At 47.7% G+C, this 14,431-nt stretch overlaps 1 protein-coding gene across 4 annotated transcripts in view; it reads right to left on the minus strand.

The window, feature by feature from the left end:
• The window catches only part of MICAL2 (microtubule associated monooxygenase, calponin and LIM domain containing 2), a 131,772-nt gene that overhangs the window by 42,887 nt on the left and 74,454 nt on the right, over positions 1 to 14,431 (minus strand). For all 4 annotated transcript variants that reach the window (XR_005884764.1, XM_040989101.1, XM_040989098.1 and 1 more), the window contains 4 exons: positions 10,770 to 10,977; positions 8,272 to 8,388; positions 6,605 to 6,706; positions 2,753 to 2,908 (listed from right to left, as the gene is read on the minus strand). Coding sequence is in view for 3 of the 4 variants with exons in the window: in XM_040989101.1 (XP_040845035.1) it covers positions 2,753 to 2,908; positions 6,605 to 6,706; positions 8,272 to 8,388; positions 10,770 to 10,977 (583 nt within the window). In the remaining variant the exon portion in view is untranslated. The remainder of the gene's footprint in view (positions 1 to 2,752; positions 2,909 to 6,604; positions 6,707 to 8,271; positions 8,389 to 10,769; positions 10,978 to 14,431) is intronic.

The raw sequence follows: 14,431 nt of genomic DNA on the forward strand, positions 1-14,431 counted from the left end.
GGTTGGAAAGGATAAAACAGAGGCCAGAAGCTACCCACAGCGAGGCAGTCAGCTTAGAGTCCCAGGCAAGCATTGTTGCTTTGAAAATGCTCAACATCTTATAGGGCTGTCGGCTGGTGCAGCTGGTTGGGTTGCAGAGAGGCCAAGTGCTAGCCATGGCCATGGAATCTAAGCAATATCAATGTCAGGATTTGCACCTACACCTGTTTGGTTCCAAGTCCCATTCTCTGTGACTCCAGGTAGCCAGAATGGCAATATTAAAGATTGTCTCCCTCATTCCTCTGCCTACCTGCAGTGGTAGGAACAAGTCAGAGTTAAGGCTATATACTTCTCATAACATCTTCCAGCTAAGGATTCTGCTTGCAGAATCATGATATGAGACCAGGGTTTAGCTCAGTGGTTATCAAAGGGTGGTCCTGGGCCAGCAGCAGTAGCATCACCTGAAAACTTAGTGGAAATGCAAACAATGCAGGACCGTTCTCACACTGACTGAATCTGGAGCTCCAGGGCTGAACCAGTCAACACCCTGTCTCATAAAAAATGCTCTACACAATTCTGATGAACACTCAAGTTTGAGAGCCACTGGCATAGCTTATTTAAAAGGAAAGAAAGGAATTGGCACATGGTGACCCAGAAGTCTTTGGCACAAGGTAGGCTGGGTAGCCATAGCAACATCTTTATTACAGTCAAATCGGAAACAGCCATCAGAACAGAGGCCTTCCCCGCCCCAACCTCTCCACAAGAGAATCAGAGGAAATTCATCACTGTCACCGGGTGAAGACATTGTTGTGAAACAATAGCCCAAAGTGACAACCACAGCAAACGCCTGGACAAAACACATTTAACATCATAATTTATATTTAATGTTTAGATATTCATTTTCTTGGCGTTTGAGGGGAAGGAAGGATTGGAGAATTTTTAAATCATTTGAAAGGGCATGACATGCTCAAAGGAAGTATTTAAATTCTTAAGAAAATAATGCAACTGTGGTGAGACTCAGAGGGTCATGCAACAGCGTAAGAGGCAGAGTCTGGCTCCTAGGAAATGATCTGAAGGAAATAATTCAACAGCAACAGTTTTATCTGCCACTAAAGTAACTAAAGGGAAGGTCTAAATCAGAGGTTGCAAGATTTCATGTGGAAAGGGCCTCATAATAAATGTTTCTGGCTCTGTGAGCCATTTGCTCTCTTGCAAGCATTCATAATGTAAATAAATGGCCATGGCTAGGTCATAGTCAATCCTTGAGATCTGAACCCCACATAATTCCTAACGCATCATAAATATTATTCTTTTTATTTCTTCTTCATCCCCCCCCAAAAGCAAATCATTTTTAGCTTGGAGGCAACACAAACACACATGACTACCCATGGTTTGCCAGTCTCTGGTTTAAATGGCTAGGCAGTGATTCCACATCCACTTGACAACGTGCTCTGCAATACCCCCAAAAAACTTTCAGATGGAGGATCTTCCTCTCTGTCTCTCCTTCTCACTGTAAATCTGCCTTTCCAATAAAAAATACAAATCTTTTTTCAAAAATGTAAATGTGGAGGGCAGTGTTATGGCATAACATGCCAAGTGGATTGAATGCCATATGGAAACCACTTCTTGCCCAGCTCCCTGTTAATGCACCTGGGAAAGCAGCAGAGGATGACCCGAGCAGTAGACCCTTGCACCTACATGAGTGATTTGGATGAAGCTCCTGGCTTCAGTCTGGCCCAGCCATGGCCATTGTGGCCATTTGGGCAGTTCATCAATGAATGAAAGATCTCCTTTCTTTAACACTTTCAAATAAATGAGCCTTCTTTTAAAAATGTAAACCTGATGCTGTGTGGGAAAAGTAGAACAATCCAGGGCAGGGGACACTACGACTTCAGTTGGAGCAATGGAAGGAGTACACAGGCAGGGGGAAAAGAAAGAATATATGATGACAAAGACTGTTCTGAGCTGAGTAGTCATATTAGGGTAACTTACTTTCTGTGCAAAGATTTTATTTGGCAATATTTCTCAGGATATATATATATATACATATATATGTGTGTGTATGTAAAAAGAAAAGTTGGAATTTACTTGGGAAGGGGCAACTCATCCTCCTCTTTCCCTTCACCCTGCCCTCATCATCCTTTAGTACTGCATATCAGGTGTTTTCTTGCTTATCGACCTCTGACCCACATAGACTAAAAGCACCAATCAAGCCTTGCTTTGCTGCCTGTTCTGTCACAGTCCCCAGGAGATACCTTGAGTGAAGGAGCCCATGCCATCTGGGCTCCAGGTTGTGACTGGTGATGAGTGATGCCAAGGACTGGGTGTTCCCAGGTGTCCCTCATGGGGAAGGAAGGGCAGCACTGCACAAAGGCCCTGAGGCCTCCTTAGGGAGCACCCACTGTCAACTTCTACCTGCCTCTGACCTCAGGCATGGTGGCAGGTACTAGCTTTACATGGGTGCCCTCACTAGGCAGGGAGCTACTGTAGGAGTGAGCATGACAATCTCAACCTCAGACCCCACACACTGAGTCCCCACATGCCCACCAAGGAAAAGCTCAGTATCTACTTTTAGAGGCAACATCCAGAGGTTCCCTCAAGACTGTTCCCTCTTGCCCCTGAAGAAACCTGCCCATTGACTGTCTAAAGGAGGGGTATCAGCCTCTGCCCCATTAGAGTCCCTTAAGTGCCCAAAGCCCTGGAAGCCAGCTTGCCACTCTACACCCTTCACTGGTTTGTGACCAATGGCCAGATGAGAGAGCGGAAGTCCCACCTGTTTCTTCTTTCAGATCCTGAAAAAACTTCTGGTTGAAGATGAAAGCCACACCACTGATCTCTTCTACCTTGGCCTCAGCTGTACTGTTTCTGTTGATGAAGTTGGCAGTAATCGCAATGGCTAGCTTCCCACGGAATTCCTTTCTTCTGAATCCTGCATAAGGAAGGAAAGAAAAGTGGGTCTTGTTTCTGTGTTTGATGTGAAAATTGACCCCCCAAAAAAGAAAGAACCCAAACCACAAACAGACAAAAACAACCTAATCCACTGAGAAGCCTACATTCAGTTGCCACCAGGCTCACAAAACCAGGGTCCCAGGTGGCTAGGGAACAGGAATAGGAAAAACACTACAGTTTAAGTCAGCAGAACTTGGTCTTTTTCACAAGGCTGTAGGTCCAAGTCCTTGACTAGGCTTATGAGAAGCAAAAGGCTAACACCAACTATAACAGCCAATCATAAAGCTGGATAAACAGGAGTTTAGCACTGTACTAGATACACCTTGGGGGCCTCACATGCACTTGCAATGTAACTGTTGAAAAGTACTTTGCCAACATTTTTTGTGGTTATTTTCCCCTTTTAAGGATAGTGAAGTCCTGCAGGACTGGGATTTTCAACAACTCTTCTTTGCTTCTTCCTTTGTTGTGGATTACCTGTGTCTCCACGTGCTGCACTCACTCTCTCTAATGTGTATGCTGAAGACCTACCCCACCCACAATACCCTGAATGTGGCTTCAATTGGAAAAAGGAGATCATACTGGAGCAGGGTGAGTCCCCAGTTCCAAATGACTGGTGTCCACCTGGGGAAATTTGAACACAAGACATCCCCAACAAGAAGCCTGCAATGTGAACAGTTGGGGAGAGAGTAGAGGATGCTTCAACAAGCCAAGGGCACCACGGATGGCCAACCAGACTCCAGAAGCCAGCAGGAGGATGTGGAACGGGCTCTTCCCTTAGCCCTCAGAAGGAAGTGATTTTTAGGGTCACTTTGACTTGGCTTTCCAGTCTCCAGAGCTGACAAATGGTAAATTTATCTTGTTCAAGTCACCTGGTTATGGCACTATGGGAGGACAGGCCCCAGGAAACTCACATACCAATTTCAGTGACTGATATTTGGGACATATCCAATCAAAGTGTGGTAAACAGACAGAATTTCAACTTGTAATTAATTCTAACTCCTCAAGCTTTCATTAAAAAACCATCTTTACAATTGACACAGGATAATTTTACATATTGATGGGCTACCAGGTAGAACTATAGTACCTGCGTGCACTGAACAAGGATCCTATCAGGGTAGCTACATATTCACCCTCTAAGTTGTAGCAAGAGTTTGGGATCCTTCTCCTGGCTATTTAAAAACACTGCATCATGGTCAACTCTGGTGTACAATGCTGTATAACAAACAGGGGAACTTTCCTTCAGGGTTCCTAAGTTTCAACGGTTCACATAAAATGTCTTTTGACATTTGAGGATGGTGCAATGGCACAATTGGCTGATCCTCCTCCTGCAAGTGCCAGGATCTCATATGGACTCCAGTTAGTGTATCAGCTGCTCCACTTCCCATCCAGCTTCCTGGTTATGGCCTGGGAAAGCAGCAGAAGATGGCCGAAGGCCTTGGATCCTTGCATCCCAGTGGGAGACCTGGAGGAGGTTCCTGGTTCCTGACTGCTGGCTTTGGACCAGTTCAGCTCTGACCATTGTAACCACTTGGGGAGTGAACCAGAAGATGGAATATCTTTTACTCTATCTTTCCTTCTCTCTATAAATCTGCCTTTCTGAAAAAAAAAAAAACAAAACTTTTTTTAAAATGACTTTTGAATGGCGATGACACAGAATGACAGCAGTGATATCATTCCATTAGCCTGCCTTCTCCTTCTCATCTCTAGTCCCTTTTCAACACTTGATTCTTTTCCTGCAGTCTTGAATTTTCTTGTAGTCCCACTTTCTCCACCTGCCCCAACCATGTTCTTTACTTTCCCCTAGGCACTTCTTGCTATGGTTGAAAGGAGGCCCCAAGTTCATGTCGCAGAAACTTAAATGTTAAGAATCTTCACAGTGGGGCCATTAGGAGGTGACTCAGTCATAACTGCTCTATCCCCAAGAATGAATTCACGCATGCATGAACAGATCAATGGGTTATTACAAGAATGGCAAAAGCAAGCTCTGGCAAGCTTGTTCCACCTTGGCACATGGTATCCTCCACCACGATATAATGCAGCAAAAGGCACTCCTCAGATGCTGGTATAATGCTGTTGCACTTTGCAGACTCAAGAACTGTGAGTTCAACCTGTCTCTATTCTAAACGCACAAGCCAGCCTCAGGGACTAATCTTGAGTACAGACTTGCCACATGTAGCCTTCTCCAGCTGCCTTCGGAAATTCCATGCACACCTGCTCAGCATGTGCTCCAATTTCATGCTTGTTTCCAGTCATCTGTGTCAAAAATCCCTTTTACTGGAAGTTTGTGTCTCTAGTCAGGAGCCTTCCTTTAGCTTTTCCTCATTAGATCTTTGTCAGAGGGTCAACAAAGGCCATTGCTCTCCCATCCAGAATTTCTCGGTAAGGGGTGTGGGGTAGCTATGTCTCACAAGGGACATTTGGTGATGTGTGGAAGCATTTCTGGTTGCCACAGTTGGGAGGTTATCTACATGTAGTAGTTAGAGGTCAGGAATGCCTCACAAGAGACACCCACAACCAGGAATGACACAGCCCTAAAGGGCAACTGGTGCCAAAGTCGAGGAGGCCTGAGACAATCTACCTGGTTGGTGCTAAGTTGCTCAGATGGTACCATCCTTCCCACCCTCCTTTTCATACTCACAGGATGCCAAATTTTACTGAAGCTGAGCACAGATGCTGGATTTTCAGCATTTTGCCCAAATATCCAAATAACCCTGAGACTGCAACCTCCAGCTTGGTGGCTTACAAATTCCTTGTCTGATATTGCTGATTGACGATGAGGAGGTAGATTCAGAAGTAAGGCCAACAGCACTGGATGCACAGCAGGTGGAAGGAGGCCTACCCTTCCTGGATTCTCCTAGGTAAGCTTTACTTCAAGGACAAGGTCTTGTGCTAGGAGAACGAGCCCTCTCAGACAGCCCTCTGCAGCTTGTGGTCATTAAGAAGGCCAAGCTCAGAAGCAAGGAGCCCCAGGCTAAGAGATGCTCCTGGAGGCTATTTACTACCCATGATCTTGACTTACCACAGTTAATATGAATCAGTACAGCCTGTGGACTACTAATTCATCCTAAAGCTGGGGTAGAGGTGACTAAAGCATTTCTTGGCAATGGGGTTTCTCTCTCCATCTGGTTAGATCCCACCCCCACATAAAGCACACTGTGCTCCCAGCTTTAGAACCCTGAGAAGTATGGATTTGTACCCTAAAGCTTTAGACTAACTCCCTAACTAGGTATGTTGTGAAATTATGCATAAAAATGAGCTCCTCCTACTGGAGCATTATACTTGAAGATAAATGCATTCCATTAATAACAAAAAATGCTTCCCTTGGATGAAGCGAGGGTGAAAATATTGAACACCACAGTGTTCAGGAATTGCATGTTGATTTTTCTCATGGCATTTGATCTGGTGAAAGCATTTTTTCCAGACACTTGCCCCTCCCAAGTCCTCATCATAAGGTTCTGAGACTAGATTGTGCTAGGTCCTATAGCTGGGAAAACCAATGCTCAGAGAGAATTAAATGGCTGGCCTCCAAATTCAGCTTCCAGCAGGTCAGAAAGCCTGTGCTTTTGCCAGGAAGCCCCACCCCCAGCATTGACATCTGCCACCCTGCTTATGTTCCTCCACTCCCTGCCAGCTCCCAGCTCCCAGCTCCTGTCCCAAGAAAGAAAAGTGTACTCACCTTCCAGCGTGTTCCTGCGGCCATCAGCGCCAATGATGACATCAAATTCAAAGTCAGAAAGAGCGTGGTCTGCAGGGAGGAATTCTGCCCGCCAACCAATCTCTGCCAGAACAGAAAAACAGACAAGCTGGCAGACAGAGGTAGGAAGAGACAGCAATGACGCCCCTGCTATGGTGGCCATGAGACATGAACCATGTTACCAGGTCTGTGCTCTAATGCCCCAGAGGAAAGGTCTAGAGCTCCCACACTCTTGCTAACCTGGTCATGTTCCTTCAATCCAGAACAAAGGAAGCCAGCAGCAATGCCAGCACCAGGTCTATCACCTGCCACTGCCAGGAGTCTGCCCTCTGTGATGCTACAATTAGTCTCTCTTGTATCTCCTTTTCTTTTTTTTTTTTTTTAAAGATTTATTTTTATTAGAAAGGCGGATATACAGAGAGGAGACAGAGAGGAAGATCTTCCGTCCGATGATTCACTCCCCAAGTGAGCGCAACGGGCCGATACTATGCCAATCCGAAGCCAGGAGCCTCTTCCGGGTCTCCCATGCGGGTGCAGGGTCCCAAAGCTTTGGGCCATGGGTGCAGGGTCCCAAAGCTTTGGGCCGTCCTCGACTGCTTCCTGGGCCACAGGCAGGGAGCTGGAAGGGAAGCGGGGCTGCCGGGATTAGAACCGGCGCCCATATGGGATCCCGGGCGTGCAAGGCGAGGACTTAACCACTTGCGCCACCGCGTCGGGCCCTTGTATCTCCTTTTCTCAGCAGAGTCTCCCATATTCTCTGAATGGTCACTAAATGTCCCAGGGTCTTGCCACTGCCAAACAGACTCAAAGGATGTACATGTTAGGTCTCACAAAGCCTGTCTGGATGACTGCTCCTTGCTCATGGCACACAGCCTTAATAATATAGATGTCAGGGAAGCCTGATTGGCTCCCATCCTCAAGACTGAAAATGCACTAGGGGACTGGAAATAATTGTATCCAGGGGATGATAGATGATGGAAGCTGTCCAGCCACATCAGTCTGCCCTAAACCTTAGATGCTTTTGGGCAGAAGATGCCAGGACTCAGAGGAGCACTCTCAACAGGAAACTGCAATGTCTCCAGCCCTGAGCTGGCTCCAACACACAGCTCTTTCCAGGAAGGAGATCTTGACCATGGAACAATGATAGGGGATTTGGGTGCTTCACTAACTGCTTGTAAGCTGGGTATGTGGTATTCACAGGCCTACCTGCAGATGCAACTATCTGGGACCCCTACATGTGGAAGGATGCACCCCCACCAATAGTTTAACCCCTAAGCCAAATGCCTACTCATAAAAGTCTGACTGTCTTTGCTGGATCTTCAACAATCTTACAGGTGCCACAAGTGCATCCACAGGTCCATGTGTAAACTGAACATTTGAATGAACTCTATAAAGTAACCAAATCCCCACTTTCTATTCTACTTACTGGTTAAACTCCATTTGTCAAAGCAGCCTCTCTTACAATCAGGAAGACCAAGTTATAAAAAAAGTTGAATGCATTAAATCCTGGGGCAATGAAAGAGCAAATCTAAGATGGCAGTAGGGTCCATGAGATGATGCCCAATAGCCAATAGCAGAATGACTCCCAGAAACACTCTGAGAAATCACACACACGTTGTGCATTTTGCAGGCAGAAATGGGTACCATACTTTGGTTTTCTTGGTCTTCGGGAGGCTCAAGAACCTTCACAAACTCCACATTCACGTGGATTTCCACACCCAGCATCAATGCCACCTTGAACAGGATTAACTGCAGCTGGCGAATACCTGTTAGGAAGGAAAGAGGAGAGTAGTGGAGTGGCCTGAGTGCCTCTCACACGCAGCAGCCTGTGACCTTAGAGCACAGACATGAACCACAACCCTCCCTGGGGAGCAGTAGCAAAGCACCAAGCACTGTGCGCCTTCTCATTGAACATGGATTGCTAGGATTGCCACTCTTTTTGTTAACTGAGGCTTAACAAGGTCTGGTGACTTGCAACCAATCATTCTAGGATGTGGGTGTAGGGCTGTCTGATGCTAAGACCCTGCTCTGGCCATCAAAGGATAGTCTAGTTTGGGAGGCTCTGGCTTTTCTGCCTCTTTTCCAAGCTCGGGGCTGGGTATGATGTGGTAAACCTGGAATAGGAGCAGACAGACAGCTCTGGAACACAGTACAGCCAGTGCTTGGGCCACTCAGATACAGAGCTGTGCCCAAGCTCACGGCCACTGGGTGCTGAGGAGTGGGGCAGGAAGTCCTCTCCCATATCACCAGCCTCGTGCTGCTCTCCTCTGCCTCCTCCTTGATTTTCCAAACTCTCCAAGTAACGAAACTGCAGTTTCCTCTTGTGCCCCTGGACACTCAGCATTAGCACATGTACCTCCCATTACCGCTCTGCAGCCTGAGGAGCTTCACCTGTGTGCCCAAGTTTACATACACCTGCTGAGCATCCGTTGCATGAATGTGCCATGTTGGGCAGGACTGGGAAAACCTGCCCTAGCAGAGGAGTCCCTGGACAGAGCAGTCCTGGAAGCTGGCAGTGGAGGTGACAGGACCAGCCAACCCCGTGGAGGGGTTCAGGGCTGTGGAGACCACATTAAAGGCCTCATTGAGGACACATTCAACGGTTGATTGAGGCTAGAGCTCCTGGAGACCTCAGCGACAGTCTCAAGGGCACAGCAATGAGGGAGAAAGAAAACCAACTGCATAGGGCGGAAGTGAGAATGAGAAGTATAGACTGTTGACACTCTATTTTCTAGAGGGATTTCTCTGAAGTGGGGAAAGTTAAGGAGGCATCAGCAGAAGGCTCGGGACTCCTGTGAGGGAAGGAACAGGTAGAAAGGAGGGACAGAAACCACAGGAAGCCAGAGATAATAGGAATGTGGGGAGGAAGGATGGGGTCCTAGGGTATAGAAGCAGGGAAACAGGCTGGCATGGGAGTGTGGCCATTGGCCTCTCCCTCAGAGAGCAGAGGGCAGGCACTGTGAGAGCCAGGAGGCCACTACCATCAGACAGCATGGGGAGCTGCTGAGTAGCACCAAGCCAGAGGACACAGCTGGAGCCATGCACCACTGAGGGTCTGGAAGGAAACCAAGTGGCTGGGCACTTGCCAAATTCAGCCTGCCTCCTGCCATGAAGCTGTCCTGCTAGGGGAGACCAGCACCTTTCAGCTCTCTGGGTCTTTCTGGTACTGGTGCACACTACGTGCACAGAACATTCTCCCTGCCTTCCTTTGCATGGGGGACCCTGTAGCTGCTCTGGGACAACACACATTCTGCACACATCACTCACTGCTCCAGAACCTGTCAGCAATGCTGTATGCTGGATGTGCGTGTTGGGAGCAGGTAGGAATTAAGCCATAGCCCCATCAGGAAGGACAGGAGGGGCTCCTGTAGGGAGGCTAGCCTGACAGCTGGCCCCACAGCCCTGCAGGGTCATGTTCCAGGTGCCTGGTGCTGCGTCTCAAGGGGCATAACGAAAGAGTAGAAGCTCAACATCCTGGTTGTCCTTGCGTGTAATCGATATGCATTCTTCCGTGGGTGGTAGAGGATGGCCTGCAAGCTGACGCTGCAGCTCTCCCAGCAGGGCCAAATTCCTTTCCGTTGTCCTCCTGGAATTTTCCCATCCCAAAGTGGGAATAAACTCTAGGGCCACTGCTGGTAAATTCGCTTGTGTCTGAAGAAATTATACCCTGTGTGGTGGCTAATTCTCTCCAGTCATCCTGTCCAAACCTCACTCCCTTTTCCTATTCATTTCTGGCCTTCTAAAAGCATGACTCTCAGGGCCCTCCCCCATCCACCTGGTCTGGATTCTGAAGGCTCTAGGCTCACTGTGACCACTGGCTATGAACCATTTTCCTGAGCAGCTACTACACACCAGTCAAGTGAGACCCTTAGTCCTAGAGCACCTTCTCAGCAATTCTGAGAGACAGATATTCATTATATTTAAAAACTGAGATGTGGGGAGGGTAAGGAGTTTGGGCCAAGGCACACAGAAAAGAGACAGATTAGGGACCTTGAAACTAAGTGTCAAGTAGCCTTTCACTAACTGATTGTAAGCTGGGTATGTGGTGCTCACAGGCCTACCCGCAGATGCAATAATCTGGGACCTCTACATGTGGAAGGATGCATCCACTGAGAGCCCACCCCTCCCTTCACAAAGCTTCACTCACTGATGTGGTCAATGGAGCCAGCGCAGAACTTTCCGTAGAACTTCTTGGCTCCCAGGCCCCGCAGGTCGTGGATGGTGAATGGCCAGAGGTGCAGCACATTGTTCCGGGAGAAGGTGTCCCTCTTTTCCACCACGACCACTTTGGCCCCCAGGAAGGCAAGCTCAATGGCGGTTCGCAAGCCACACGGTCCACCCCCAATGATGAGACACTGCAGAAGACAGAGAGGAGAGAGACGCTCAAGAACCCTCAGTCAACAGGCTACCAAGTCAACAGACAAGTGCAACCCACATCACCAGTGTAACACACAAAGCCCCTTGGTGCCACTATACCCTGTGCTGTGCCCTGGGAGGGGCAAAGGTAAAGGGACTTGGGAGATGCACATGAGGTATAGAGTCAGCCTGACCTGGGGTTTGAGCACTGGATTTGGCTTTCCCTGTTGGTGAAGTGGGTCCCTCCTCTTCCCTCACTGTATGTAACACATCACTTTGCAGAAGCACACAGTGCATCTTTGCAATCTTGGATGACTCTGTTGTGTCTTAGCTATAACACCAAGTGCATAAGTGACAAAAGAAAAGATGGTAGAATCAGACTTCATCAAAGTTAATGAACATAGTGCTTCAGTAGCACACTTATGAAAGTAAAAACACAAGTTATGAGAAAATATCTGCAAATGGAATAACTGAGCAGAGTCGGCAGGGGGTTATACTCAAAGCACATAAAGAATTTTCACAATTCAACCATAAATGCACAAACCATCCAATAAGCAAAGGAAGTTTCTTCAAAGGAGATAAACAATGACAAGTAATCATTTGAAAAGATCTTCAACACCATTAGCCATTATGGAAATGCAAATCAGACTGCAATGAGTTATCACTTCACAGCCACTGGGATGATTATAATGACAACAACATCCAAAGACAGAGAATAACATTGGTGACAACTGGAGGCACTGGAACACTGGTAGGAACATAAAATGATTCAAACATTTTGGAACAGTCTAACCATTTTTCAGTTAAACTCTGTATTACCATATAGGCCAGTCATCCTACTCCTTAGTGTAAACATCTAAGAGAAATGAAGATGTACATTCATATAGAAACCTGTGCCTGAATGTATAGCTGCCTCACATTCCATCGATAAAAATGGAAACAACACAAATGTCTATTAACTGATGATGAATAAGTAAAATGCACTCCACACTATGATGTATTATTTAGGTATAAAAGAGTGAAGATCCAGTATATGAATGAACCTTGGAAGACTTGAAAAAAAAAGATGCAAAGGGAGACTGACCCCAAGATTCCGCTGTTAGGAAATGTCCATAGTAGGCATGTACTGAAATGGAGGTGGATCAGTGGTTTCCAGGGAATGGGACAGGCAGGACCAGGAAGTGAGTGCTAAAGGACACGGAGCTTCTCTTTTTGGAATGTTCTAGAATTAGATGACGGGGCTGTGAACTGTATGCTTGCAAAGAGATGTGCTGTGGTGCATGGATCCCCATGCATCAGCCTGAGAGCAAATTCAGACTTTGAAACAAACATGTAAAACCCTGGGTGATTAGTTCTATTTGGTGCCCAGAAGGGGAAAAAAGCTAATCCTTCTTGGTGGATTGAATAGGACTTCCTAGGGACTATCTTCAAGATGATGATGACGATGGTAGCAGGTCCTCAGATGCTCCTCTCCCAGGAAAGATGCAGCCCTATTCATTGGGGAAGAAAGACCTGCAATGAGCTGGATCATTCTACTGGCCACACTTCATGTGGAACAATGACCTCAACACCAAGGAAAATGGCAATGCTGTGACTGAACGCATGAGATGGAACTCAAAATAATAAATGGTAACAAGCTCCTTCCGTAAAGGCAGGCTTTGACCAGGGGCCAGGGGCCTCCGCACAACTGAGGCAGCCCCTGGGAGCCAACAGACAGGGGCCTGTGCCAGCTGTTCCCTCCTCCACATCACAGGCATATGGAGACTTCCCTTGGACTCAGGATTAAACCTTATCTTAAAGAAATACATTCCCCTTCCCCGAGCAAATATTCCATCATCTGGTTATCAGTCAGCCAGGCCACCAAAACCCCAAAGGGATCATGCAAACAAATCTATCAGGAGCACCCCCACCCCAATCAGTGTGGATAACAGTCTGGAATCTTCTAGTGAGTCTGTGAACACCCAGTCAGGGGAAATGAAGTCACCACTGAGACACAGCTCACCCATCTGGGAGGCATGGTGGGCTGTGTGGGACTGTGGGTGGCCTGGTGGGATGGGGAGCAGCTCTTACAAGCCCAGCTCTACTCCTTATCATGCACCCCAAGCCTTCTCTGAGGCAGACAGAGCCAGCTAGGACAGCCAGGCCCAAGGTCACTCTCAGCCCGCCATTTGTGAGGCTGGCTTTGGGGTGAAGTTGGATTTGTTTCTTTTTTTTTTTTTTTAGATTTTATTTTATTTTTATTGGAAAGGCGGATATACAGAGAGGAGAGCCAGAGAGGAAGATCTTCCGTCCTATGATTCACTCCCCAAGTGAGCGCAACGGCCGATGCTATGCTGATCTGAAGCCAGGAGCCTCTTCCGGGTCTCCCACGTGGGTGCAGGGTCCCAAAGCTTTGGGCCGTCCTCGACTGCTTTCCCGGGCCACAGGCAGTGTGAGCTGGACGGGAAGCGGGGCGCCCATATGGGATCCCGGGTGTGCAAGGCGAGGACCTTAACCACTTGCCATCGCACCGGGCCCTGAAGTTGGATTTCTTGCATTGCTTTGGCCTTAGTGCATCTTTTCCTGTTTGCCTGGTTCTGTCACTTCAGGGCCAGGTGTAGACGAGGTGGTGGGAGGATGTGGGGTGAGAAAAGAAAGGAAAGGAGGGAGGAGTCCATCCCCCCACCCCCTGCAGCCTCTGTCTACCAGGTCTGACCTAGTACCATTTCTCAGACCAGGCAATTCCTGTTCCCACCAGTCAAGGGGCTACAGTGCATCTGGCATGGAAACCATAGCTGGTGTTTTCCTGTCCTACTGGCTAGACCTAAAATCCATTAGTGAAAGCTCTCCATTTTCATATCCGCCTAAGGCCCCAGCACAGATGTGGGGCCTGAAATCTTAGAGACGCCAGTCATACTATAAGCTAAAGTCAAAGCAAACACCAACGGCCCTAATTATATCACAGGAGGAAAATTGGGCACAGATGTTATCAAGGCCGTTGGTAGGAGCCAGGCCAGCTCCTTCCCGCTGAGTCCGCCTATGAGGATTAGCGTGGGAACTTGGCGTCCCCAATCAGGGGCTGGATGCCACACAGCCACATGCCTGGGCAGAGGGGCCCAAGAGAAGAACCCCCGCCCCGACAGTGCAGTGTTTGTCCTATCCATGCTCTGGATGTTGGGCAAGGTCCGCCCACGACCACAGATGCTAAGGGGTGTAACCACATGGCCCAACGGGGCTTTGTACTTTCCCACTGTCTACTGCTACTGAGGACGTGTTTCCAAGAGTAGCTTTCCTTAAAACCCATCCCTGACACCCCACCTTAAGCCTCCAAATCAGATCATGCCAAGGGAATCATGGTAGCCAAAGATGAATTTATTTCAGTGCAAAGCGATTTAAAATCCATATAGGGCTTTTTTCCTAGTACGCATTTTCCATGAACTTTTCAACAATCTTTCATATATTATCTCAAGTTTC

The sequence above is a fragment of the Ochotona curzoniae genome, unplaced genomic scaffold (genome assembly GCF_017591425.1).
Source record: "Ochotona curzoniae isolate NIBS_2020 unplaced genomic scaffold, NIBS_Ocur_1.0 contig_517, whole genome shotgun sequence".
Lineage (NCBI taxonomy): Eukaryota > Metazoa > Chordata > Mammalia > Lagomorpha > Ochotonidae > Ochotona > Ochotona curzoniae.